Source organism: Sycon ciliatum, chromosome 6, assembly GCF_964019385.1.
Source record: "Sycon ciliatum chromosome 6, ocSycCili1.1, whole genome shotgun sequence".
Taxonomy (NCBI): Eukaryota; Metazoa; Porifera; class Calcarea; order Leucosolenida; family Sycettidae; genus Sycon; species Sycon ciliatum.
In genome coordinates, this window is record NC_088648.1 from 11,849,365 (window position 1) to 11,877,138 (window position 27,774).

Here is a 27,774-nt window from a genome sequence, read left to right on the forward strand (position 1 = left end):
GGATCTGAAAGTTTTAGGTCCGGGAGCTGTTCACTTTTTTGTCACTTGTCACGGTTGTGGACTCACTGTAGCATCAATGAAGCGGGACTATTCCATGCGGAAAACTAAAATTTTCTTTCTCAAAGCACAACCACCGGTACCGGCAAGGAGAAACGCATGTTCCCTGACTACATGACTGTATATACGACTGATACGAGTGTAGTACACTGTACATGACAAGGCCGTGTCTTGTAGTCTCTTGAGTCTGGTGACTAGAGTCTTCTAGATCTACTCCAGCACGGCTGTGCAGGAGTACTAGTAGTCCTGTTCTGTGTGTGATAAGTTTGTTGACTACAGCTAGCATGCACGCAGCGCACGCGCAGGGCTACCTAGAGGCCAGCGCGGACTATAGCCGCGGACGGAAAAAGTCCAACTCAGAAACGGCTAAAATACAGGATAACCTCAAGGTTCGCCGAGCTGAAAATTACAGGGTGCGTAGTGTTTGTAACACTGCGTCGAATGGTCTTGGTCCGAAGAAGCTGCGACAAACGGTTCCCCAATTGAACGCGCTCCGAATATGGCCATTTTGTACACAAATAGATGGTGTGGCTACCTGGCTGCATGCTGTGACGTCATCACCTGGATCTGGGTGGTGCACGCTCAAATTAGCACATGTTCGATTGGGCGTATCTGACGAACCATAGACCGCAGCCTCCTCGGACAAAGACCATTCGACTCAGCGCTCCGAACTCTACAGACCCTGAGATTTAAATTTTTCACCGGATTTCCCCTTTTACCCTTTACCACCCGTGCGTACTTGAATCGATCTCTAGAGATCGATGGACATGCATACACTAAAACATTCGTTACTTGATCGATTCTTGTCGGAATTTAAAGAACTAAGTATCTAGGAAGAAGCCGAAGAGCCCAGCTGTCCATTGCATCAATCGGTAAAGAGCTGCGATGTCGCATTCCAAAGATATTTCGCTCGACATTTCAGCTACGGCAAAAGTCGAATTTCTTTCCGAGTGACTGACCTTGAGCGGGGATTTTCCCCTCTCCTGACATGCTAGCGAAGTCACTTTGGCATGCTTTGAGCGCATGGGCAGCGTGTAAACAAACTCATGCAAAAATTTTGGAGTGTTTACGATAAAGGAGCGAGAAATGGCTGGCGAGGAGAGAATTTCCTCGCATATCCAGCGATGGGGTGTATTTGAAGCTCCCTGGCGCTGGAAATGGGATCTCGGTAGTGTCCTGTTTGGGCTCAATGTACGCAGCTCGTGGAGAGCTTTCCAAAATGCCCAAGATTGTGAAAATTGGTTGATTAGAACCGAAGATATTCTCAGAATAAGGTAAGAATTATTGCATTTGGGACTGCTGGGGAAATTTGGTCGGATGGTAAAGGGTTTTAAAAGTTCAACGAATACGATTCTCACATAACAATGTCTGATAATTCAAACCTCGAACTGGGCATGTCTGGTTAATTGGAAGTCCCACAGAATCCACTTACATACAAAATGTGTTGGATTTGTGCAGATAATTGGAAGTTAGCAAAACATAATTGGAAGTTCACTGTATATTATCAAGAGTACGTAACCCCCAAGACTGGCAAGAGTGTGCAACTCCAGCTATGGGGTCTGCGACGGCAGAACTTCTCATCACGCGATGAACCCGTACACATTATTTGCACTCTGTGCATGATAGATACAGGGTTGTGTGCAACCCCGCTTTGAGTTCAACTCTCTTGTGGTCACTTTGCACTGTTTGCCAGTGTAACCTTTTGAACCATGCCACGTGATGTGAAGTTCTGCCGTAGCAGCACTGCATATAGGCTGTGCAGGCAGTTGCACACTCTTGGGGTTATGAACTCTTGATAGTATACATGTCAGGTCAGTGTGTATGAGCAGGCTGTCCTGGTCGGCTGTCCTGGTCAGTTCAGGGTCTGTGAAATCTGTGTCTAAGATGCACAGCGCAACTCAGCGTGACAATGCGAGCATTTTGATATGCATACTGTAATGTGTTATGGGTACATGTTTGGATAATTAGAATGTCCGGATATTAACCCTTTACAGTCAAATATCGACGGTATACCGTCGAAGAATTAAAACATTCGTAACTCACTCGAAACTTGACGGATTTCCACGATCGAAATATCTGGGAAGAAGCCGAAGAGCTCAGCTTTCTAATGCAATAATCGGCGAAGAGCTAAGATGTCGCGTTGCAGAGATATCGCGCTCGACATTTCAGTCACGGCAAAAGTCGAACTTTTTTCTCAGTGACTGGCCTTGAGTGAGAGATTTCCCCTTGGATGACATGCTGATTCATCCAGGTACGATTCCTGCACGTGGCCAGTATAAAAATATACTCAGCGCAAAAAATTGAGTATTACACGATGAATGAGCGTGAAATGGCTGGCGTTGAGGACATTCGCTCGTATATCCAGCTCTGTGGACTGTTCGAGGCGCCGTGGTGTTGGATATGTGACTGCTGTGGTGTTGAATTTGAGCTCTAGTTACTCTGCTCGCGGAGAGCTTCCCAGGAAGCCCAAGATTATGGAAATCCAATAACAAGCACCAAAGTTATGACCAAAATAAGGTAAAGAATATATCGTAATTGCAGTCGCATACAATTATCAGGACTTTTGGGGCTCCAAAGGGTTAAAGGCTGCACCGAAAAAGTCTTGTTTCCGGTAACATGGCCAGAAAAATACCGGTCGGTAGGTCAGCTATCTTTTTTCTTCCTTTTTTTGTATTTTTGCTGATATATTTTATGCATGCCAGACCGGTATGCACATGCGTACGGTTTCCGCTGCACCAAGGCGGCAAGGGCGTCTTGTTAGGGCAGGCTTTACTGTACGAGAGGTCGCTTAACCCAGGTTATACTGTGTGTGTGTTTCTGTTGATGTGTTTCAGTCGCAAGAATGTAATGTTTGATGAGCAAACAAGTGTGCAGAGTGCTGGATCAAGTGTAGCAAGCACCACGTACAGTGGCAGTACTGCTGCTGCCACTAGTGCCACATTGGAAAGTATCCAAGAATGGGCAAGTCAAGTAACTCCAAGCAAATCACCCATGTCTGCGGCGCCCATGTCTTCACCACCCAAGGTTAGAGACCAAGCATGATGTGTGTGTGTATGCGTGCGTGCGTGCTTGGGTGTGAGTGTGTGTGTGTGTGTGTGTGTGTGTGTGTGTGTGTGTGTGTGTGCGTGCGTGCGTGTGTGACCTCAAGTCCCCGTGATGTATATGGTACTTCCTCCGCGTCATCGAAATTGTCGCAGTTTGACTAGTGACTTGTCACTTGTTACTGACAACTCCATAAGCTAAACCATACAAACATTATTACACAGGATGATAGTCTGAAGTCTAGAGTAATGTTCCAGGACAGTTGAGTTGGACTGAGAGTTTCACGCGGAGGTGAAGGCCTCAATGGACGAAAAAATATCGTTCCGCAAATTAATTTTCCAGGAAGGTTGTAAGTTGGTCGCGCCTCATCTAAAACGCTTTGACTTTCTCCACAGGGCAAGAGCTGCTATGCTTGTCGTCTGCTAGCTCTGGATGATTTCTACTTCACCACCAGCGCAGTACGAATACACGATCGTTGCGAGGTCGGTTGATTACCGTCGGCGGAATCACCTCGATCTTGAAATGAACTTTTTTAGCCGTGGCATGCCCATTTATTTTAGCTGTGTGGTCACTGCTCATGCAGGTAAGTGTACCGTAATTTCGCGCATATAAGCCCACGGGCCTATATCCGCATATAAGCCCACCTCCGTTTATAAGCCCATGGGCTAATAAAAAGTAGAATTTTTCACAATATGGACTCTTCCTCCCATGGTACAGCAGGTCAGTGCAGTTTACCAGTAGAGCATGGTAGACCCACTATGGCCACGGACTTTTACTTTTTCATGAACCTTCAAAATTCGAATATTGGCCCATGGGCTAAAAACGAACATGTTCTACTGGATATTTGATCCCCAAACTGCATTACTCCACATATTATATGCTCGGAATTACGGTACTATCACGTCGAACGCGCACTCTTTTTCAGCATCACTGGTACGGCACCTGCGCTTGCATCACTATCACTGCATGTAGAGTCTACACCCCTCTTGCAGGTACACGTACTGAGTGTCTCAGCATTCCTTGCATGAATGCAAGAGCGATACATTTTATCGCTCTTGCATGCATTAGTTGGCTGACCCCTCGATGTTTCTCCAAGCGCTGCCATGCCGCTTGTTCCACGAAGTCATTCTCACCCCGGCTCAGGTAAAACAGTGATGAATTATTGAGTGAATCGCTATAAGCACGAGAAATGTGCAGGCTGCAACGCCTGACTGATCTCAGCGAGTCGAAAGTACCATCACAGCGACATCAGCGAAGGAATTGCGTCTAGTTCAACATTTTCGGCTTCCAACAACAGAAAATAGACCTTTGCCGTCACCCAATACTGATGACTATCGTCTATGTCCGATTTCTTAACTGTGGTACGACTGCTGGGAGTAAATACCCCGTTTTATATCAAAAGTCAAACTGCAACAATTTCGATGACGCGGAGGAAGTAGCTGGTATGCAACTGTACGGGAGTCTCGCGCCGAGTGGAGGGCAGTATATACCTCGACAGAGGCTGACACATCTTCTTCGCACAAGTGCTTAGGGGTGCGGATGCTGCTATCAACTGCTCTGTGTGTAAGAGAACTTTCCCGCACCCCCAGGATCGTGCCAGGCACAAGTGCACTGCCGTGCAGTATGACGCAGGCAGAACACCAAAAAATCAAGTGCGAAGATCAGCGCCAATTGTAACGCGGCGGACCGAATAGAAAGCAAAAGCTATTCTTTTCTCCTATTTTTCTTTCAAAATGTATGTTTTGTACTCTTCCACGTATACATTGTTGTTTGTTGCTAGATTTCATTATTGAGACGTATTTCCCCGACGAATGTCTCAAGAAAACTGGTTAGGAAATTTTATTATCCATATTTTATTCTTGTTGATGACTACGTCCAATGTTGGCTTGGCTGATTCTGCTAATTGTTATTTTACTTGAGAATGGGTTGATTCACAAAGCCAATCGCGTGAAACCATCTTGTAAGAACCGAAGCAAAAAGACAACCCAAGTTCAGCAATAAAATAGAACACTCAACTGAAGTGTAAGATTGAACACAAAAGCTTGACAAGAAACCGTTACCTGAATGGCCTACCGGCATGCAAAGATGAAGTCACGCCTCTGCCCGTGTCAGCACAGCCGGCGGAAATATGCTGAAAAGGGGCTCCCGGAAGTATTTTACTACTCCCTGGTTTTAACTCTCTTGCACGGGCTTTTTCGGCCTGTTGCACTGACGATGACACAATGTGCCCCTCAGAATGTGATGTTGAGCGGGAAACGGCAGCTGTCTGTTCGGGTTTTCCGCTGTTTATTGCCGCTTCATCCATGATAGTCATGACAGCGGGAAACAACTTTAAAAGGCCTTCCCGTTTTCCGACTGTGCAGCTGACCACGTACACCCAGGCTGACAGCGGCGGGCACGAGTGCCGAAGTTCTTGTGGTAGAAGCACATCTGGTCACATACAGGACTACTACCCCATGAAGCAGCAGGGCTGCCAGAACGGCTGGACGGCTGGGAATGAGATAAGCGGTCAACGACAGTAAGTGCAGCACCTTGAGAGCACAATTCATCGAGTTCACTAGTAGGTGGGCGATAGCTGCGGACACTGGGGCAGGAGTTGGTAACTGACAACTGCTGTTGGCCGGGACGAGGCAGGTGAGACCTCCATGATCCTGTCAGCCATCTCAGCAACTTGTGTCAAAGGCAGGGCAACAGTTGACGGGGCGAGAACCATTTGGATACCCGATGGCAAACGTTGGATGAAAAGTTCCCGAAGGAGGCTATGATCTATTGGGACATCACCCAGAAGCTGCTGCATGCATCGGAGCAACTGGCTGGGCATCCAATCGCCCAGTTCCTCCTGCGTTAGGAGTTGGCGCAAGCACTGCTGTTTTGACACCTGCGTGCGATGAATGAGTGTAGCCTTCAATTGGTCATAACCTTTGGTCGCAGGTGGTGACAAGATGAGATCCCGGACCTCGACGGCAACATCGGGTTCTAAAGCTCCCCCAACGTACTCAAAACGCCTGGTTTGCCTGGTAATGGGGTAATGGAGCGGCTTGCCTGGTAATGGAGTAATGGAGCGGCTTGCAAAAACAGAGCTTCTACCAGAGCAAACCACAGAGCAGGGTCTTTTGGCCAGAATGGCGGCAGCTTCAGACCCGCAGCACTAGTTGGGGCCACCATGGGGCCTGCAGATGCTGGTCGAGGTGCAGGATGAGCCCCAGCAGATGAGGCAGCACTAGTAGCAGCTTTTGACTGGGTATGGCTGGTGAGATTGGATGACTGCTGTGGCGGCTGGAACAATGGAGACTCACTCACATCCAAGGGTGTGGCAGCGGATCGATCTTTGCTCCTGGTTCTCAACGACGTTGACATGGTGGATAGATTCCGGTGCAATGGAACAAGGAACGTTCAGGGTCACCAGTTTAGAGAGATTTATTCACACTGTAAATGAAGAGTAGCTCCAATACTAGACCGAAAATCCCATTCGCTACATCTATGCAACCGAGTAATGTTTAATATAAATAATACTTCTCATTACCACCCACACTTGTGATGCTATTTATCCGTACGTTTCATTGGTTCTAGTTGCTTGTAATTCACTTGAAGAGAATGTGCGAAAACTGATTCGTGAAAATTTCTTCAGTCCTTGACTACTGATGATAGTGGTGAATAGAGTTTGAGATTTTGTTCTTTTTCTTCCAGTCATTAGCTTTTTGTCTCCTAGAAAGTTGTTCACTTCTTATTTCTTTCCTTATAATCCTCCGAGGAAACTAAACCTTGTTTTGCTTGCGTGTGCTTTTCAACTCCAGCCTGGCCATGATGCTACGAATAATTTACGAGAGGTGTGGCTCGATTTGGTGTCTGGGCAACGTGGCCTTGGGTTGCAAACCCACCGCTATCGTCTAAGATCTTACTCCAACACAATGGTTGGAAGTTCCATTGTTGATTGGCTCATTGACAAAGAGTTTGCTGCCAACCGGTGAGTCAACGTCCTTGTGCCCTCTTTGTAATCCTGGCTTTGATGATTTATGTTTTATTCATTCCAGGCTAGCAGATTGCGTCTGGTTTCTTTGTATTAAGCTCCTGAATGCACGAAGGACGAACCAGTGGTTTTGTCAAGTTGAGTGTGTTATGTGCACATAGCAGCTCCGTTTGCTGTCCTGTTATGCTATCGTTGGTTGCATAGAGTGTGCATACCTGCCAAGTACTGAGAATGGTTTTGTGGATCGTCAGGGTAAAATCCCTGGATTTGCCTTGGTTTTCCGGGATATGTCATGTTTTTGAGAGGGGCGGCAACATTTTTGTGACATTGTCCATTAGATGATGGTGATGATATACATCACATTTTTACGCATAATGCCATCAGTGAGTCAAATGTCCACGAAACATTGATGTCATAATTTGTTTCATTGTGGGCTGGAGGGTCGTCAAGTTGCACACTCTTGGCTATTTACTCTTGTTTACTCAAGAAGTGCTTAACCCTTTGAGCCCTACCATGGCATCCATGGATTCCTACAGGGTTCGCGCAGAGGTGCGCGATCGACCGCCCGAAAGTCCCAGTATGCATTTCAAAATTATATATTTCCACTCACCAGATTTGGAATATCTCCATCTAGGTCTCTTTGGAAAGCTACAGATCTCCTCTCTCCAGATATCGCCACTAAATACTCAACAGGAGCAACAGAATTGCCTTCATGTCTTTTGAGAGCTGCCCTATTGCGCCTGAGCGAGATACTGTACCCACATCCACAAATTTCATCGGTTCTGACGTTTTACTCAACGTGGAATGGTGATTCAAAGTCCAGCAGATTCCTGAAGCTCAAGCGATTCATTTGGTCTCCAGTACGCATGCGCTATGCAACCATGAGTCACTGGGGAAGTCCCGTTTGAGCACTGCCGTGCTCGCCACGCACGCACTTCGAAACAAATTCAAGCGTATTTGTGTTTCACTCATCGGCGCTCAGTGATACTTGATCGCGCTATATCAAACGACACATCGTTGGAAAGCTTATTCTCTCAGCTTTCCAATGAGCCCTCATCCTTGGCGATCGGAGAAAGGACAATGGAGTTACGACAATTTGAACAGTGATGTGTATGCACTGCACAAACATGCACCGTCACACACGAGTAAACTCGTGCTTCGGATTTTAGGTTGTTTTTGAACACGAGTTAACTCGTGGTTCGGGCTCAAAGGGTTAATGATATATGTGTGTGTGTGTGTGTGTGTGTGTGTGTGTGTGTGTGTGTGTGTGTGTGTGTGTGTGTGTGTGTGTGTGTGTGTGTGTGTGTGTGCGTGCATGTGTGCGGGTGTGCGTGCGTGCATGTGTGCGGGTGTGTGTGTGTGCGTGCATGTGTGCGGCTGTGCGTACGTGCATGTGTGCGGCTGTGCGTACGTGCATGTGTGCGTGTGTGCATGTGTGCGGCTGTGCGGGTGTATTGTATGTGTGCATGTGCTGGGTATTGTGTTGTTGGTTGTTGTTGTTGTGCGGGTCAGCAACATGGCGTTGAGTATTGGTCAGGCTTTATTAGATAGTCATCGGATCGAGCCAGCTGCGAGTGAAGAGCATAGCTTCAAAGATGAATACTGTCTCTACAAAGTTGGACCGGTATGTTTTTAGAGATACTTGGCATACACTAGTCCGTACATGTATACGGATGAGTGGATCACATCATTCACATGCTCCAACAGTACACGTATTGATCTCTCTCCTGTATTTTCCGCCATCAACGTCATGCTTTTTGCTTCTCACTGCACACATGAAAAATAGGCCAGAAATCTAGCCCATGGATCATACCGTGAATACTGTATTTTCCAAAGTAAGTGCTAGCCGCACCGGGGCGAGGTCTAAGCAGCACCCTCCCCACTTTCACACCCGCACTTCATATGTTGGTTGGCATTCGGAGTATAAGCTGCACGTCAGACTTTTAAACATGTTAGGCCATCCGAACTTCATATTCCACTGCAACAATTATGACATCAAATCAGTTTACAAGGTACCATTACAAGGCGGTACCAATGGTGCAAAAGTTGAGAAGCACAACTGAAGTTCAAGGAGAAGTTTCAAAGTTTCCTAGTTTGTCCTACACTTGGAACAGACAGCATGTAGAAGCTTGGCATTAGTGCGACGATGGATTGCAGTATGTGAAAAGTAGTCGAGCGGCGCGAAACATGATTGATCACTCCCCCTCACGTGGTCGCAGGCACCCACATGTTGGTTCACACAACCACCATACATGTGTTTGGGGATAGCATATTTCTTGTATTTTCACCAAACTTGGACAGGCTGTGTCCTGCTTGACTCTGATGAGTCCCTAATTACTATCGCAATGACATATTGCTCTAGCATGACGCCATGCATGCTAAAAGGGAAGCAAAGGTCAGAGAGAAGAGAATAAAATGGGGAAGAGAAAATACATGCATTGATCACCCCCCCCCCACGTGGTCGCAGGCTCCCACATGTTGGTTCACACAACCACCATACATGTGTTTGGGGATAGCATATTTCTTGTATTTTCACCAAACTTGGACAGGCTGTGTCCTGCTTGACTCTGATGAGTCCCTAATTAGAGGCCTCCCTGGGGCTACGTAGGGTGTGTCCAATGTGCCTGTGTCGCTTCTGTGACCCAAAGTGAGAGCGTGTCCTTGACGGTGGCCGGTCATTTGCGCTACTGGCCAAAGGCTGCTGCTGCCTTAGCAGTGCGGCCCACGGCCATGCCACTGAACGGTGCTGCTATCCAGTGTAACTGTGATCCTAAAGACATGTCAACAACTCACGGGCCTGACTAATTTGTGACTAGCTTGAGGACTGCCTGAGGACTGCGTGAGGACTGTGTGAGGACTGTGGGAGGACTGCGTGAGGACTGCGTGAGGACTGTATGAGGACTGCGTGAGGACTATATGGGGACTGAGTGAGGACTGAGTGAGGACTGCGTGAGGACTGTATGGGGACTGGGTGAGGACTGCGTGAGGACTGTGTGAGGACTGCGTGAGGACTGCCCCCACCGCGTGGCAAGGGTGTCTAGCTTGGGTCACCAGGCAGCGGTGGCGCTATCTGGCTGCTATCAGGGTGGGTGATAACTCCAGCTGTCAGGGTGGGTGATAACTCCAGCTGTCAGGGTGGGTGATAACTCCAGCTGTCAGGGTGGGTGATAACTCCAGCTGTCAGGGTGGGTGATAACTACAGCTGTCAAGTTGGGTGATAACTACAGCTGTCAGGGTGGGTGATAACTCCAGCAGTCAGGGTGGGTGATAATTCCAACTGTCAGGGTGGCTGATAACTACAGCTGTCAGGGTGGCTGATAACTACAGTTTCCTCTCATGGATACTTCCGTTGTATGCGCAAAGCGCTGCACCGCTGGTCGATTCACATTCAGCTTTCGGGAGTCCAAGCCACAGGGGCGATTTTGAGTTTTTTTAGGCATTTTAAGGTGCAGCTAGCACTGCGGAAAATATGGTATTCATTTATGTGTAGCTTCTCACCCTCGCCTTTAGGCGCTGCATCTGCCACCCTGGTATTACAGGCATGATGGTGGCCTGGCACGAGTGAAACTTCCCAAGCTGGTTGTGTTTCTCAGCGTATACTGTATAAGCAAAAATATTCGTCTGGAATTTAATTTCGTCTTTTTCGTCCAAGGAGCTTTCGGACTAAATTAAATGTAGGACTAATGTCGATTTGCCCAGCTTTTCTATACACTCTTATGGTCCATGGACAAAATTTTCAACCGGACGAACTCCTTTTCTTTGGAGTTGGACGAAATTATTGACCGACGAAATTTTCTGCCTCTACAGCAGCCAGTTGTAACGTGGACGTGCAAACTTACTTACTTGTTATCAGTTCTGAACATGAATGTTCATTTTAGCTATCAAGTTATGCCAAGAGTACACAACCTCCCAAGAGTGTGCAACTCCACTATGGGTGCTGTCTTGACGAAATTTCAAGTTGACGTAATTGTTATGATGCAGTGTGTATTGTACGCGTATTATCAGACGTATCCTGGACGTGTAGTGGACAAAGGCCCATTTGATCCTCTTCAAACTATCCTGGACCTGTAGTGGATAAAGGCCCATTTGATCCTCTTCAAACTAGTTTGAGGAAACATGTGTGATGTGTTCACGCCTCCTCGTACAAATGCCGTAAATGACTGGTGCAATGAGCATTGCATTCTAACAATGACATCACCTTTGATATTCTGCCGGAACAGCAGGGTATGCGGGAGTTGCACACTCTGTATGTACTCTTGGGGTGGTTCTGGTTTGGTTCATTTATAGCTTTTTTTTTAACTATCTGTTGCTATGCTGCGGACTTGTTCACGTAGTAACTATCTGTTGCTATGCTGCGGACTTGTTCACGTAGTTTGACTTGTTGACAGTTTCAAGTGATGTTTTCATAGTTGAAACTTGAAACATCTGGCTATTATTGTTGTGTGTACCCATCTCTCCTAGCTTGGTCAAGTGGAGATGGACAACATCAGAGTTAAGGCAGCAGAGCCAGTGGATGACTTGGATGAAGAAGAACCATCCTGGTTCAAAGGTCTTGCAAAACGCCGTCAGGTACTCTCTTCTTCTTGTTTTCCTTCGTTGGAGGGCAATGCGAGATGAAGACTGGTCAAAACCAGTGTGAAATCAGACCATGGGAAGGACAGAAATGTTGGAATCACATTTATTATGTTTTATGTAGCAATCCCCAGTTCTATGATGACTTGTACAGTTTTGGCTGTGGGGTAATAAAAAGGTGTACAATGTGTGTTCAATGGGTATACAGTGGGTATACAGTGGGTATGCAGTGGGTATACAGTGGGGGTATACAGTGCAGGGGCGGATTCAGGAGGGGGGGGGGGGGGGGGGGGTTCGGGGGGTTCAAACGAACCCCCCTGATTTTTTCCGACCATAGTTCAGGTGTGGCCACTAACCGATGGCCATGCGACATGCGCGCGCGCCCCCCCCCCCCCCCCGCTATGGCCCAGTCGGCCTAGGCCAGAGCGGTCCGCTAGCTATGCAGCTTGGTAGATATACATGACGACGTTGTACATTGTTGTCTTGTACGTAGATAATAATATAATGTAAAGTAGATATCTGCACTGAATGTACAGCTACGCGTTCGCTTCGGAGAAAGAGGTGCATGCATTTGTTGAGCTGTGTCTGTTTGTGTCTGTCTGTGTCAGTGTGTGCACAAGAGTGCATATGTGTATGTGTGTATGTGTGTATGTGTGTGTGTGTGTGTGTGTGCGTGTGCGTGCGTGCGTGTGTGTGCGTGTGTGTGTGTCACTGGCCAGAAAAAGCCACTTCAAACAGCTGTGTGGTGGATACCAGGCTAAAAAATTAGTGGCGGTCAATTCATCAGCCTTGCAAGCTGTTAAATGGTGTAATCCCAGCACAAGTTGCTATGTCTAACATAGCTGTTCGCTATCATCGCTTCCGCGATGGGCATGTCTGAGTCTGAGTGTGTGTGTGTGTGTGTGTGTGTGTGTGTGTGTGTGTGTGTGTATGGTGTGTGTGTGTATGTGTGTGTATGGTGTGTGTGTGTGTATGTGTGTATGGTGTGCGTGTGTTTCCTGTCTGCTCGCTTGTATCGGTGGATATATCCTGTATCTGTGGACATCTGCTTGTATGGGTGGATATATCCTGTATATGTGGACATCTGATTGCGCCTGTCCAGCACATTCCACCTCTACCACTAAGTAAGTTATAGTTTAGCACTATGGCCGCCGCTGTAGTAGTAGTAGCAGCAGCAGCAGCAGCAGCAGCAGTAGTAGGTATTCAGGCATCGTCAGTGCATTGCGTGTTCGGCTGGCGTTCTGCCTCGTACGGTGGGCAATAACCTGCTTTCGCGGTTGCCGGTCCTCCTACCAACGTCGCGTCCGCTCGTCCGATATGGTGCAGTGGTATGTGCAGCGATTTCCGATCGAGAGGTTGCGGGTTCGATTCACGACGATTATGGTCTCTTTCTCAGACTCCTCCTGACTTTTCTTACATTCTCCTGTGTGGTTACCAACAGCCAGTGCATACCGGAGTATGTGGTGTGATGTGTGTGCGTTAAAAAAATGAAAAAGACCAAAAAGTAGGGATTTACTGGCCAGAAAAAGCCACTTCATAGCTGTGTGGTGTAGACCAGGCTGAATAGTGGCGGTCAATTCTTCAGGCTTGCAAGCTGTTGAATAGTGCAATCCCAGCACAAGTTGCTATGGCTTCTGCTGTAGCATCGTCGAATGGTCAATTGGTGTGTGTGTGTGTGTGCGTGTGTGCGTGTGTACGTGCGTGCGCGCGTGTGTTGTGCAGAACTGGTGCGTACACAAGAGACCATTCCATCACTTGGTACTGCTACTCATAGCATGGCAGAAGACACTCGCCATCGCCAGTTTAGTGCATCGTTTGGTGGTGGTACTAGTACTAGTACTGTTCAGACAGCCAATGCTGCAGATGCGGTAAGTACCTGGAGAGGTTGTGTGTGTGTGTGTGTGTGTGTGTGTGTGTGTGAAAATGAAAAAATGAAAAATAGGGATTCACTGGCCGGAAAAAGCCACTTCAATCAGCTGTGTGGTGGATACCAGGCTAAAATTAATGGCGGTCAATTCATCAGCCTTGCAAGCTGTTGAATGGTGTAATCTCAGTAGGGCTGCAAGGAATATTCGAATATTCGATTGATATTCGTTAGGAACCCGATGGAAGGAATATTTTCCCCTTTAGAATATTCTTTCGTTTTGACACGTGCGCACACTCTGCTCCTGTCGATCTATTTGTAGTAATTCTTGAACGGATGAAGTGATATGTACATGTGTTATGTGTTGAGAAAGGGGACTATGACTCACAGGAGTAGTGGACATGACTCCACTAGACATCTACTTGGTCGAGAACAACTGGGGACTAGCCAAACTCTTTCTAAGATTCTTTTGGTATAGAATTATTCGATTCATTTACAAAAAAATTCGATTTAGTTCCTATTTAAATAATTGTTTCACCCTTAGAAATAATTCAGCATTTTGAGAGAATATTCGTTATTCGTTCGTTATGGATGAGTATTCGTTCGTTTGTGAAATAGAATATTCGTTGCAGCCCTAAATCTCAGCACAAGTTGCTATGTCTAACATAGCTGTTCGCTATCATCGCTTCTGCGATGGGCAGGTCTGAGGTGTGTGTGTGTGTGTGTGTGTGTGTGTGTGTGTGTGTGTGTTAGCTCCTGGTTTTCTCTTTGGTGTGTGTGTGTGTGTGTGTGTGTGTGTGTGTGTGTGTGTGTGTGTGTGTGTGTGTGTGTGTGTGTGTGTGTGTGTGTGTGTGTGTGTGTGTGTGTGTGTGTGTGTGTGGTGTGTGTGTAGTGGAGTGTGTGGTGTGTGTGTGTGTGCGTGCGTGCGTGCGTGCGAGTTCCGTCACCTCTTGTTGTTGCGTTTCTGCTCTCTCACCTATCTTTCTTCTCTTTAGTGTTCTTGCTTCTCTATGTTCTAGTGTTTATTTAGTACAGCTTTGATATTTTATTTAGTACAGCATTAGTCACACCGCTTCGCTTTGTTTTATTCACACCTTTGGTTCCCTTCTTGCAGAATGTTGCACCAATTTGGTGCATCCTTACCCTATAAGAACAGTGCTCTCCCTCATCTCTCATCTAAGTCGTTGAATCGTAAAGTGTGTCAGTATCAATCAGAAACTAGTATTGCTCCTGTGATGTGGTGCAGGCATCTACCCTTGACTTTGGTTAGCTGTGTGACTATGTGAGTGTGTTGCTGAGTGATTGTGTCACTTAGGTGTATGTAACTGAGTGATTGTGTCACTTAGGTGTATGTAACTGAGTGATTGTGTAAGTACATGTATGTGTAAGTACACAATAGCGAGAGTTCCCAGATTGCCTAGAGTGCTCAACACCACAAGGATGGAGCATTACCACAAAGGCAGAAGAGAACAGAGACAGCCGGCTAGGTCATTGTTGTAACGCTGCGTTTCATGCACATAGCAAAGCTAAGGCAATCCTCAGACAACTGATAACCTGTACATCATCTGGGTCCAAATTTATACCCAAGCAGGTAGCTAAAAAAGAGCGCAAAGTGAGTGAAGCGCGAAAAAGCAGGTGGCATAGCGCGCAAAGGTGGTAAAAGCGCGACATTAGTGTGACATTTCAAGTGATACGTTAGTTAGGGAGACATGGTGCGGATGGTGTCGGTTATTACATGCGAGGTGAGAAAAGGAGGGCGAGAAGGAGGGGTGACAGTCAAGTAACACGTTAGTTACAGTGACGGCGGGCAGGCAGGCCCTGGCCTGGGCCTGGTGGCGGCAGGCAGGTGCCGGTGGCGGCATGCAGGTGACTAAGTGATGCCAGTGCCGTAGCGCGAGAGGTAGAACTTATTCTGGTGTCGACATTTTGATACTAATTCTGATTTTTTGTTGAGGAGCGTGGCTGCGTCAGCGCGGATGATTTTGACCTTCTCCGCTAAGCACAGGCCGCATCTTTTTGAGATGTTGCTGTACGTCTTTTTTAGCTACCTGCCTGGGTATAAATTTGGACCCAGATGATGTACAGGTTATCAGTTGTCTGAGGTTTGCCTTAGCTTTGCTATGTGCATGAAACGCAGCGTTACAACAAAGACCTAGCCGGCTGTCTCTGTTCTCTTCTGCCTTTGTGTATGTGTAAGTACATGTATGTTACTATGTGACTGTGTACTACTAAGTATGTAACTGAGTGCTGAGTCTGACTGTGTAACTGTGTGTGACTATGTGACTGCATGGTTGCGTGGCTGTGTTATTGAACTCAGAAACTAATTCTTTTTGTTGGTGAGCCTCAGAGGGCTTTTTCAGTCTGTAGGTGTGTCTTCACAATCTTGCACATTTTCATTATGCGCAACCTCTTTTATCCTGCAATTGTCTGAATCACTCATTGCTTGTTTCTTTGTTATTTGATGTGCGTGATGTACATGGTGTGCGTGATGTGCGTGATATGCGTGATGTGTTCAGGACTTGACCACAGCAGCTTTGCAGCAGCAACAGCAGCAGCAGCAGTCTTTTGATGACACATCACGCCATGGTCTATCTAGCGGTGTAGTACCAACTACTCCATCTCAAAGGTTTGTCCCTATTGTTGATATTTAACCCTTTATTGTCCCTTTATTCCCGTAGCTATGCAGAAGACGTTACTTCAGTAACGTCTGGCGCTAGCCAGGGTCCACACAGCTTTAATTTGGTGTTTGTTTGTTTGTTTGTTTGTTTGTGTCACGCCTGGCGCTAACCCGTATCTGTCCCGTACCGTATCGCACAGCTGGCCATTTGCTGGCTGTCGTATCTGTCCTGTACCGTACCGTACCATCAAACACAGCTGGCTACAAACAGCTGGCCACAATATTATGTACATGTATACGACTCCCTGTGTGTTGCAACTGTGCTTGAAGGGGACGGTTGCACTTTTTGTAGCTCCGTTTTATCTGAGTTTTCAGTCGTTCCTCTTACTAGTCTTGCCAAGGGGGTGGCTCTGGGTCCACCAGAGTTGCCCCTGGCGTATTTCTGAATTTGCTGGGGCGAGGGTTCCGCGACGCGGTCGCCAAGGCAGTGTCTTTTCAGTCACGACCGTTGTCGTCCTCGTCTCTCCATTCGCGGTGGTGTAGCTGACCCCCGAATGGTTTCAAACTGCGAAGCTCTGAGGAGTACAGTGGTGGCAGAGGCATGAGCTGTGAGTGGAGACGGTTGCTGGAGATGGATGGTGATGCAGGGAGAAGAGTTACGCTGCCTGACGCCGCGTGTGAAATTGTTTGAACCTGCAACTTCAGTTCGAGCGCGGTGGACTTCTAGACGATGTGTCCTCATGGCTGTTTTTCAACGCTTGGCCTATCGCTGATATCCCTGCGTGGGATGTTCTTCCAGTGGAGTCCAGGTGGGACTTCGGGTGCCCACACCTCATCACCTGGTTGATTGTTTCGGAACTGCAAAAATATTTATTGTTTCCTATTTTGTGCGCATCTCTTGTCATCTCTCTTTTCTATACGTCGCACACCAGATGTACTACTATCGCCGTCTTTCTCTTGCTTTCTCTCCCTGCTTGCTGTTTTTTTGTTTCTGTTGCCACTGTCCCTCATCATACCCATGCTTGGGTGGTGGGCGGCGTGACCCGTTAGGGTAGCTGCCAATACAGTACGACTCCCTGATGTATAGAGAGACTTTCCGGAAAGAAATAGGGAGACGAGGAGGAAATGAAATTAGAATGGATGTTAGTTGCCGAATAGGTGATAAGATGCGTCAGCAAAAACATACTTTGGAAGAGAGATCCCGTCGTCTCCAAAATAGGCGTGAACGGGCGAGTCAGCGCCGGTCACAGGAAACGTCGGCAGAGTGATCCCGTCGACTCCAGAACGCGCGTGCTCGGCAGAGTCAGCGCCTTCCCAGGAAACATTTCCATCAGTTCCCACAACATGCACGATGAGCTAAGTAACAAAGCATAGCGTAGGGCCCTGAGCTTCCAAGCTCTCTCGTTGTCCCTTTATTGTCCGATTAAAAAGTCTACGAACACACGCCATCACCAAATCTGTACCTAGAATTGGAAGTAACTTTGGTTTGCATTATACAATTTCCATGATTTTGGGCATCCTGGAAAGGCCTTGACGAGAGGAATGCAATGAGTGTACACTCGGCTCCATAGGATGCACTGGCCCGGCGACGCTCTAAGCCAGGGAAGGCACACCAGCGCCGAGCTCAAACTCTAGGTGATCTCCATCCGCCATTTACCTCTCGTTGCTCATATCGAACTCTATTTTCTTTCATAGACACTCCCAGGAACCTACTTTTGAATTTCATTTGGTGTAGCCTTGTAAACGGGCGGTGTAAACAGGGAAAATCCCAGCCGTTGTTGACCCACGCGTCGCACTCTGAGCGCAAATGTCCTGGGAACAAAATGACGAGTGCTCTAACCCAAGAATTACTCTTCCTATCGCTTTGGGAATTATTCAAGGAGACAGCTGAGAGTTTTCACTTCGACCTACATATTTCACCATTGAGATTTGACCAAGAAAACGAGAACGACTGTAATGCCTGTAATGCCTACAAACTGTCTGTCTTACCAGGAGGCTCTGCTAAAGCGATTGTCGTTATCTTGCATCAAAGAAAAACTTCTGTCGAGATTTCCTTCCATTCGATAAACTCACCTAGGCAAAAAAGCATCATCATCATCATCATCATCATCATAAGCCCTAAGGCCGTCGGGGCGTCACAGAGCAAGTATGAACAAGCGAGCGCCATAAAAATCGATCGCGTGCGGCAGCTAGCAAGGACTGCACGTCAAGTGCAGTCCATGAAATAATATATTGATAAGCCATGACATTCTAGGCCTGCCTCGGCCACGACCTCCAGCAACACAACCCTGAAGAACAGTCAATGACAAACAGCCGGAACGAACAATATGACCAAAACATTGCAATTTCCTTCTACGAACAGAAACAATAAGTGGGACTTGTTTGTGAATACTATTTATTTCCTCTCTAAACAGACACAAAAAAGCATAGCGATGTCATAATTATTTCATTTCTCCAATTTTTTAAAGCATAACATGGGATTCGAACCCGCACTATCGTCCTGCATGCATTCCCTGATGCACTTTACATACATACACATTCTTCCAAGAAGAAGGTGGTCAGCTGTATTTGATGGTACGGAACATGTACGGGATAGCGCCAGGCATGCCGTCGTCAGGCACAAACAAACAAACGGAATTAAAGCTGTGTGGACCCTGGGTAGCGCCAGACGTTACTTCCGTTTGCATAGCTACGGGAATAAAACAACCAACATCATAATCATCACTACGAGCTATCTCGTAGCTAGTGCCCAAAGAGATTTTGAAACCAGGAAAGTGGGCATAGTTTACCGTAGCAAAGCGCTCACGGTGTGAGCTGCACTTTCGTACGATAGCGGTGACGGTGCATGGGGTCAGTGCGTAGGGGCCAGCAGATCTTGCAAAAATGGTGTGGGCGTTTGCAGCGGACTTTACGGTATGGGTGTATGAATGTGTGTGTGTGTGTGTGCGTGCGCGCGCGCGTGCGTGCGCGTGCGTGAGTGCGTGTGTGTGTGTGTGTGTGTGTGTGTGTGTTTTTCTGGTGTCTATTTCTAGATACACTCTGTCATCATTGAGGAGTGGATCCGTTGCAGTGCATGATTTTAAAGCACTCTTTCAACAGATGGATTCACATGACAGTCATGAAGATCAAGGAGGACGTTTTAGAGCTGCATCAACTGTTCATGAAGAGAGCTTCAGGGAGTCGTTCACGTAAGGCTATTATCGTTGATATATGGACGATATACATGTAGTGAGTATAGGAGCTGGATAGCTGGATAGACCATTATGCTGACCTTTCATACAAACTTCCAGTCAACTGCCCCATCATGCAGGTGGTTTATAATGGGCATATAAACCCCATATATACCCAGTATAAACCTCTTATATCATCATCACAAGCCCATAGCCCTAAGGCCATCGGGGCGTCACAGAGCAAGTATGAACAAGCGAGCGCCATAAAAATCGATCGCTTGCAGCAGCGAGCAGGGACTGCACGTCAAGTGCAGTCCATGAAATAATATTATCAAGCCATGACATTCTGGGCCTGCCTCGGCCACGACCTCCACTGCTGTGAACTGCCCTGCACTTGTCATGGTTTCAACTTTCAAGTGCTTTCAAGAACAAACACGACAAAAACGTCTTTGAGAGCGCTTCAAAAGTGTTTTCTGGTCGATGTTACTGCTTGAAGGAGAAGCGAAGATTGAGCTGCTCTGTCAAAGAGCAATCTCATACCCCAGTCACACAGATGAACACTACGCTGCTAGCATGCTATGGTACATTGCAGCATGGCTTGGCTACTGTGGCAATGGATGTTGATAAACTTATTGATTTGAAATGATTTCATCAACAAATTTGATGTCTAGGGACAGAGAGAGACAGAGAGAGACAGAGAGGCAGAGAGCCAGACAGAGACAGAGACAGAGAGAGCTAGCATAATTTTAATTTAAGAGCAGGCTTCACCTTTTTGTGCACTATTGTTGTTGTTGTTGTTGTTGTTGTTGTTGTTGTGTAGTGCTCTCGTGCTCAGATAACGGGCACATGTACAGTGTACTGTAAGACATGTATATATAACGAGGAAGCAAATCTAACGTTTTAACGGATGTCATTTCTTCGTTATAATAAGATCCGTTGAGGCCGTACTGCTTCATATATGCTGTGTGTGGATATGGCAGAATACTGCAAGATCGTTAACATATCTTCTCGTTAACCTATGAATTTTGGACAATCGTTAAATTTGCGACTCGTTATAATAACATGTCTTACAGTACTTGAAGTACCTATTCTCATTGTTGCACATACATGTATGCTACGTGTGTAGGAAGCAACGCCTAGCCCACCTTCGTAAACTACTCGAGCAACAGTTGTTAGTCCATGGTCTTTCACACAAATGGATGGAGCACATCATGAGAATTATTGTCAATGTCAGTGAGAATGTGAGTTGCTTTTTTCATCTAAAACTTTTTTCATTCCTTCTTTCTTATCTGTTTTTTTTTCATTGAAAGAGCAAAGTGCAGCCTTCTATCGTGACTAGGTCAATTTCTGTCCTATTGCAGACATCAAAATCAGTGCTGCGTCAGAGAGAACTTGTGCGTCAGAGAGACTGACTTGAAATCAGTGCTGCGTCGTCAGAGAGACTGACTTGGCAAGCTTTGGTATGATGAAATAACTTTTCTTCGCTAGGACAACTATGCAGTTGACTATTGTGCTTGCAAGTTCTTTTGTAGCAAGGGACTTAGTTAAACGGGACAATTGCCGAGTGGAGCAATAGTAGGACAAGCAATCAGCATGCTGCACCAGCAAGGTGCACGCACACACTCGTGGTTGCAGGTGCAGCATGTGTCAGGTACAGCATGTGTCAGGTACAGTATGTGTCATCATGCTTGTGATCATTTGCTTTCTTTCGTATTCAGAGATATGTGTGTGTGCGTGTGCGTGTGCGTGTTTACTCTTGACCCCTTTCTCTTCTGTTGATGCTTGTACTTGTTTGTGTTGATGGTGTATATTCATGTTGTGCGTCTACCTAGGTATTGCCTAATCAGGAGAGAAACGACCACATGAACGCAAGGGATTACACCCAGTTCAAGAAAGTATGTTGCCTATGTCCCATTGCGAATTCCCTGCTAATGATGCATTATGTTTCCATGAATCCTCTATTTGAAATGCCCAATGGACAAGGGCATTGTTGTATACATTCGCTATAGGCCACTGTAAATCCTAAGCTTTTTTCACATTGGTCCAGGGTTATGGAAATGTTTCAGAGTGGTCCAGGATTGTGGGAATTTTTCAGAGTGGTCCAGGATTTTGGAAATGTTTCAGAGTGGTCCAGGATTGTGAAAATGTTTCAGAGTGGTCCAGGATTTTGGAAATGTTTCAGAGTGGTCCAGGATTGTGGGAATGTTTCAGAGTGGTCCAGGATTGTGAAAATGTTTCAGAGTGGTCCAGGATTGTGAAAATGTTTCAGAGTGGTCCAGGATTTTGGAAATGGGCATGTATGTGTACATCTTGTAGTGATTTGTGTGGATGTAAGCGATACAAATTCAACTCGATTTGCAATGCAGCTGTGTACAACTCCATGGCGTTAAGGTAACTTTTACAAATCTACAAGCAAATCTTGACCCTAACTTACATTTTTTGCTGCTAAGAAGGTCCGCATCGTAGGTAGCATGACGAAAGTTGAGCCGAGCTCAACCACTGCGATCAGCCAGTTGCGGTGGTTACGTATGCTGCCCAGTGGATGCAGTTAGAGTTGGTTTTTCGCCATCTTGCGGCTGTCGCATTGCTTATCACATTGCCAAAAATGCTTCGATGAGTGTTTTGACACTGGAATCAGACTTATGAAGCAGTAGAATTTTGGTCACTGTTGTGCCTGTGCTCTCGCTGATGTATAATGTATATGTGTACATGTGTTTGGGTGTAGGTACCTGGTGGATGCCACAGTGACTGTGAAGTCGTATGGGGTGTTATTTGCACCAAGAATGTCCTGCATCGGTCGGTAAGAGGCAGTCCTAGTCCACATTCCTGCTCTTCTGCCTCTCCTGCTCTTCTGCTCTCCTGCTCTCCTGCTCTCCTGCTCTCCTGCTCTTCTGCTCTTCTGCTCTTCTGCTCTTCTGGCGCTAATGCTTAGGTTGTTCTGCTCTACAGAAAACCTACAGTCATGTACTACAGTCATGTACTACAGTCATGTACTACAGTCATGTACTACAGTCATGTACTACAGTCATGTACTACAGTCATGCACTACAGTCATGCACTACAGTCATGCACTACAGTCATATACTACAGTCATATACTACAGTCATGTACTACAGTCATGTACTACAGTCATGCACTACAGTCATGTACTACAGTCATGCACTACAGTCATATACTACAGTCATGCACTACAGTCATGCACTACAGTCATGCACTACAGTCATGTACTACAGTCATGTACTACAGTCATGTACTACAGTCATGTACTACAGTCATGCACTACAGTCATGTACTACAGTCATGTACTACAGTCATGCACTACAGTCATATACTACAGTCATGTACTACAGTCATGTACTACAGTCATGCACTACAGTCATGTACTACAGTCATGCACTACAGTCATATACTACAGTCATGCACTACAGTCATGCACTACAGTCATGCACTACAGTCATGTACTACAGTCATGTACTACAGTCATGTACTACAGTCATGTACTACAGTCATGCACTACAGTCATGTACTACAGTCATGTACTACAGTCATGTACTACAGTCATGCACTACAGTCATGCACTACAGTCATGTACTACAGTCATGCACTACAGTCATGCACTACAGTCATGCACTACAGTCATGCACTACAGTCATGTACTACAGTCATGCACTACAGTCATGCACTACAGTCATGTACTACAGTCATGTACTACAGTCATGTACTACAGTCATGTACTACAGTCATGCACTACAGTCATGCACTACAGTCATGCACTACAGTCATGCACTACAGTCATGTACTACAGTCATGTACTACAGTCATGTACTACAGTCATGTACTACAGTCATGTACTACAGTCATGTACTACAGTCATGCACTACAGTCATGTACTACAGTCATGTACTACAGTCATGTACTACAGTCATGTACTACAGTCATGTACTACAGTCATATACTACAGTCATGCACTACAGTCATGCACTACAGTCATGCACTACAGTCATGTACTACAGTCATATACTACAGTCATGTACTACAGTCATGTACTACAGTCATGCACTACAGTCATGTACTACAGTCATGCACTACAGTCATGTACTACAGTCATGCACTACAGTCATGCACTACAGTCATGCACTACAGTCATGTACTACAGTCATATACTACAGTCATGTACTACAGTCATGTACTACAGTCATGCACTACAGTCATGTACTACAGTCATGTACTACAGTCATGCACTACAGTCATGTACTACAGTCATATAGTAGTACATGTACTTCATGAACCTTTCATACCTCATCTCTCACTGTGGACACACACTTTCTTTCATACATGTAGTTTTCATGCAGTTTTCCAGAGAGGCAACCTCTCTATTCAGTCTGTGTTTCATGTGTTTGAGGGCTGTGCCATGAACTGATGAATAGCATCAAGAGTATATAACCCCCCAAAAGTGTGCAACTCCTGATACCCTTTCTATGGGGTACGCCAACGGCGAAAACTCACACCACGTGGTGCAGTGTCGCAGTTGTACGTTTCCAGCCCGTTTTTAGCGAGCAACGGAGTAATAAAAAAAGCACTCTGACAGAAACTCACTGCGGGCATGCAAATCCCCAGCATGATCATGGCAGATATTCGGATTGCGCGCACGCTATCCTTCGTTTGTACTACGTACAAACGTATCTGAGACACGTGATGTGAGTTTTCGCCGTCGGAGACCCCATATGCAGAGTAGCACACTCTTGGGTGGTTCTATACACTTGATGGCATTTAGAGGTGAGTATGGCGACGGATGGCTACTAGTAATTGCGGCAGGGGCAAGCTGCTGCTGCTGCTGCATTGGCTGAGCTTTGGCTGAGCTTTGGCTGAGCTTGGTTTGAGCTTGGTTTGAGCTTGGTTTGAGCTTGGTTTGAGCTTGGTTTGAGCTTGGTTTGAGCTTGGTTTGAGCTTGGTTTGAGCTTGGTTTGAGCTTGGTTTGAGCTTGGTTTGAGCTTGGTTTGAGCTTGGTTTGAGCTTGGTTTGAGCTTGGTTTGAGCTTGGTTTGAGCTTGGTTTGAGCTTGGTTTGAGCTTGGTTTGAGCTTGGTTTGAGCTTGGTTTGAGCTTGGTTTGAGCTTGGTTTGAGCTTGGTTTGAGCTTGGTTTGAGCTTGGTTTGAGCTTGGTTTGAGCTTGGTTTGAGCTTGGTTTGAGCTTGGTTTGAGCTTGGTTTGAGCTTGGTTTGAGCTTGGTTTGAGCTTGGTTTGAGCTTGGTTTGAGCTTGGTTTGAGCTTGGTTTGAGCTTGGTTTGAGCTTGGTTTGAGCTTGGTTTGAGCTTGGTTTGAGCTTGGTTTGAGCTTGGTTTGAGCTTGGTTTGAGCTTGGTTTGAGCTTGGTTTGAGCTTGGTTTGAGCTTGGTTTGAGCTTGGTTTGAGCTTGGTTTGAGCTTGGTTTGAGCTTGGTTTGAGCTTGGTTTGAGCTTGGTTTGAGCTTGGTTTGAGCTTGGTTTGAGCTTGGTTTGAGCTTGGTTTGAGCTTGGTTTGAGCTTGGTTTGAGCTTGGTTTGAGCTTGGTTTGAGCTTGGTTTGAGCTTGGTTTGAGCTTGGTTTGAGCTTGGTTTGAGCTTGGTTTGAGCTTGGTTTGAGCTTGGTTTGAGCTTGGTTTGAGCTTGGTTTGAGCTTGGTTTGAGCTTGGTTTGAGCTTGGTTTGAGCTTGGTTTGAGCTTGGTTTGAGCTTGGTTTGAGCTTGGTTTGAGCTTGGTTTGAGCTTGGTTTGAGCTTGGTTTGAGCTTGGTTTGAGCTTGGTTTGAGCTTGGTTTGAGCTTGGTTTGAGCTTGGTTTGAGCTTGGTTTGAGCTTGGTTTGAGCTTGGTTTGAGCTTGGTTTGAGCTTGGTTTGAGCTTGGTTTGAGCTTGGTTTGAGCTTGGTTTGAGCTTGGTTTGAGCTTGGTTTGAGCTTGGTTTGAGCTTGGTTTGAGCTTGGTTTGAGCTTGGTTTGAGCTTGGTTTGAGCTTGGTTTGAGCTTGGTTTGAGCTTGGTTTGAGCTTGGTTTGAGCTTGGTTTGAGCTTGGTTTGAGCTTGGTTTGAGCTTGGTTTGAGCTTGGTTTGAGCTTGGTTTGAGCTTGGTTTGAGCTTGGTTTGAGCTTGGTTTGAGCTTGGTTTGAGCTTGGTTTGAGCTTGGTTTGAGCTTGGTTTGAGCTTGGTTTGAGCTTGGTTTGAGCTTGGTTTGAGCTTGGTTTGAGCTTGGTTTGAGCTTGGTTTGAGCTTGGTTTGAGCTTGGTTTGAGCTTGGTTTGAGCTTGGTTTGAGCTTGGTTTGAGCTTGGTTTGAGCTTGGTTTGAGCTTGGTTTGAGCTTGGTTTGAGCTTGGTTTGAGCTTGGTTTGAGCTTGGTTTGAGCTTGGTTTGAGCTTGGTTTGAGCTTGGTTTGAGCTTGGTTTGAGCTTGGTTTGAGCTTGGTTTGAGCTTGGTTTGAGCTTGGTTTGCACACACTACAGTACTGTAGGGCACCGAAGAACTGGGGGGGCGGGGGTCTGGCCTCTAGCCTAGCCCGTTCTTATTTTTCGTGAAGACAGCCGTTTCATTCTTTGTCGATGGTACAGTCTTACACGTACAGTCAACTTCGCTAATAACGACTGCGGATATAACGACAATTCGCGAATAACGACATAATTTTCATGCCCGGAGCAAAGTCCCATCCAACTGTGACACATATAATGAGACTTCGGATATAACGACACTTCGCGAATAACGACACTTTTCTGATGCCCCGCTGAGTGTCGTTATAAGCGAAGTTGACTGTACGTGATTGTACATATCATTGTATCAACAGTACATAACCCCCCAGAGTGTGCAACGCCTGATCCAGCTCTGCATAGGGTCTTGGTCGAGCGTAATCGGATCTTTGCGTCATAATACCGTACATATCTGAGGGGAGCCCGGGGAGTCGTGGGTACTCTCGGATCAAAAACAACGGTGCCCTGCCTCGAGACCGGCCTTGCGCTGGTGTGGAGTGTACGCATGACATCAGAAGATTTGATTCCGCTCGACCAAGACCCTATGCAGAGATGGATCAGGCGATGCACACTCTGGGGGGGGGGGGGGGGGGGGGGTATGTACTCTTGATTGTATGTACGAACGTTTACTTGTGAACCGTCTATGCATGTACCAGTACATGGTCATTGCATGGTGATGCATATGCACACCTGCCTGTTCACTTTATAATAATAAATAAATTTTGACCTACCATGAAACGACAGAAATGTATCATCCAAACCTACAATGCTACATGTATTTATGCAGAGTTACACTTCTGAGTACTGTACATTATAGTGTATATTGCAGTTTCCATTCTTATCTGCAAAAAATCCAGCCTAGACATTCTTAAAATTGGTAAAACTCTAGCCTGACTGTCCTTCGGCGCTCCGTTCTTCGGCGCTCCGTTCTTCGGCGCTCCGTTCTTCGGCGCTCCGTTCTTCGGCGCTCCGTTCTTCGGCGCTCCGTTCTTCGGCGCTCCGTTCTTCGGCGCCCGGTGGCAGTACTGTAGTGGCAGTCTAGTGATCACTGGGAAACTGGGCCAAGGAGCGGCAAGTTAAATGAGAAAATGCCCGTTGGCATAGTCACCGCTGCTGTGGGCCTTGGGTGTATCACACAGTTTCAACTACTAGTAGGTCAGGCTGTAACATCTAGAAGCTGGCTGAGGGTTGGGCAGCAAATTGCTAATGTATGAGTGAAAATAATAGCCACGCCATCCTGGTAAAGTGCAAGGTATTCCCACCTTAGCCAAATAGATCTGGCAAAATTGTCATTCCACGGATGCGACTTTTTCAGTTTTGGTGATTTCTTACACACAACAGTGTCTTGTATTAAAGCCTGTCTCATGAAGAAGCCTGTTTTGAATACAAGCCTGATTTTCAAGATACACTGTCGGCACATAAGCCTGGTTTTAGTGTTGACAGTTGACACACATAGAAATACCTGGTTTGAAACTTTGAATAGAAGCCTAGCCCTGACATCGGCTTCTACAGGACTAAGCCCGGCTTTAATACGCGACATTTCGGTATCCGTAATTTCCGCATGTGTGTGTGTGTGTGTGTGTGTGTGTGTGTGTGTATGTGTGTGTGTGTGTGTGTGTGTGTGTGTGTGTGTGTGTGTGTGTGTGTCCCATATGGTGCAGTGGTATGTGCAGTCGATTTCCAATCGAGAGTTTGCGGGTTCAATTCCCGACTATTATGGTCGCACACGTCTTTCTTCTCTTTCTCATTCTCCTAGCTCTTCTTTCATTCTCCTGGGTGGTTACCAACAGCCAGTGTATGCAGGAGTATGTGGTGTGGCGTGTGTGTGTAAAAAAAATGAAAAATAGGGATTCACTGGCCAGAAAAAAGCCACTTCAATCAGCTGTGTGGTGGATACCAGGCTAAAAATTGGTGGCGGTCAATTCATCAGCCTTACAAGCTGTTGAATGGTGTAATCCCAGCACAAGTTGCTATGTCTAACATAGCTGTTCGCTATCATCGCT

At 46.4% G+C, this 27,774-nt stretch overlaps 1 protein-coding gene across 1 annotated transcript in view; it reads left to right on the forward strand.

The window, feature by feature from the left end:
• LOC135819391 (uncharacterized) overlaps window positions 1-27,774 on the forward strand; it is a 107,354-nt gene that overhangs the window by 20,262 nt on the left and 59,318 nt on the right. Inside the window, 11 exon segments of the mRNA XM_065332594.1 lie at window positions 2,892-3,081; window positions 6,894-7,063; window positions 8,579-8,690; window positions 11,528-11,635; window positions 12,741-12,762; window positions 13,361-13,506; window positions 16,019-16,128; window positions 19,152-19,307; window positions 20,416-20,530; window positions 21,122-21,184; window positions 22,015-22,089. Of these exon segments, the coding sequence (XP_065188666.1) occupies window positions 2,892-3,081; window positions 6,894-7,063; window positions 8,579-8,690; window positions 11,528-11,635; window positions 12,741-12,762; window positions 13,361-13,506; window positions 16,019-16,128; window positions 19,152-19,307; window positions 20,416-20,530; window positions 21,122-21,184; window positions 22,015-22,089 (1,267 nt within the window).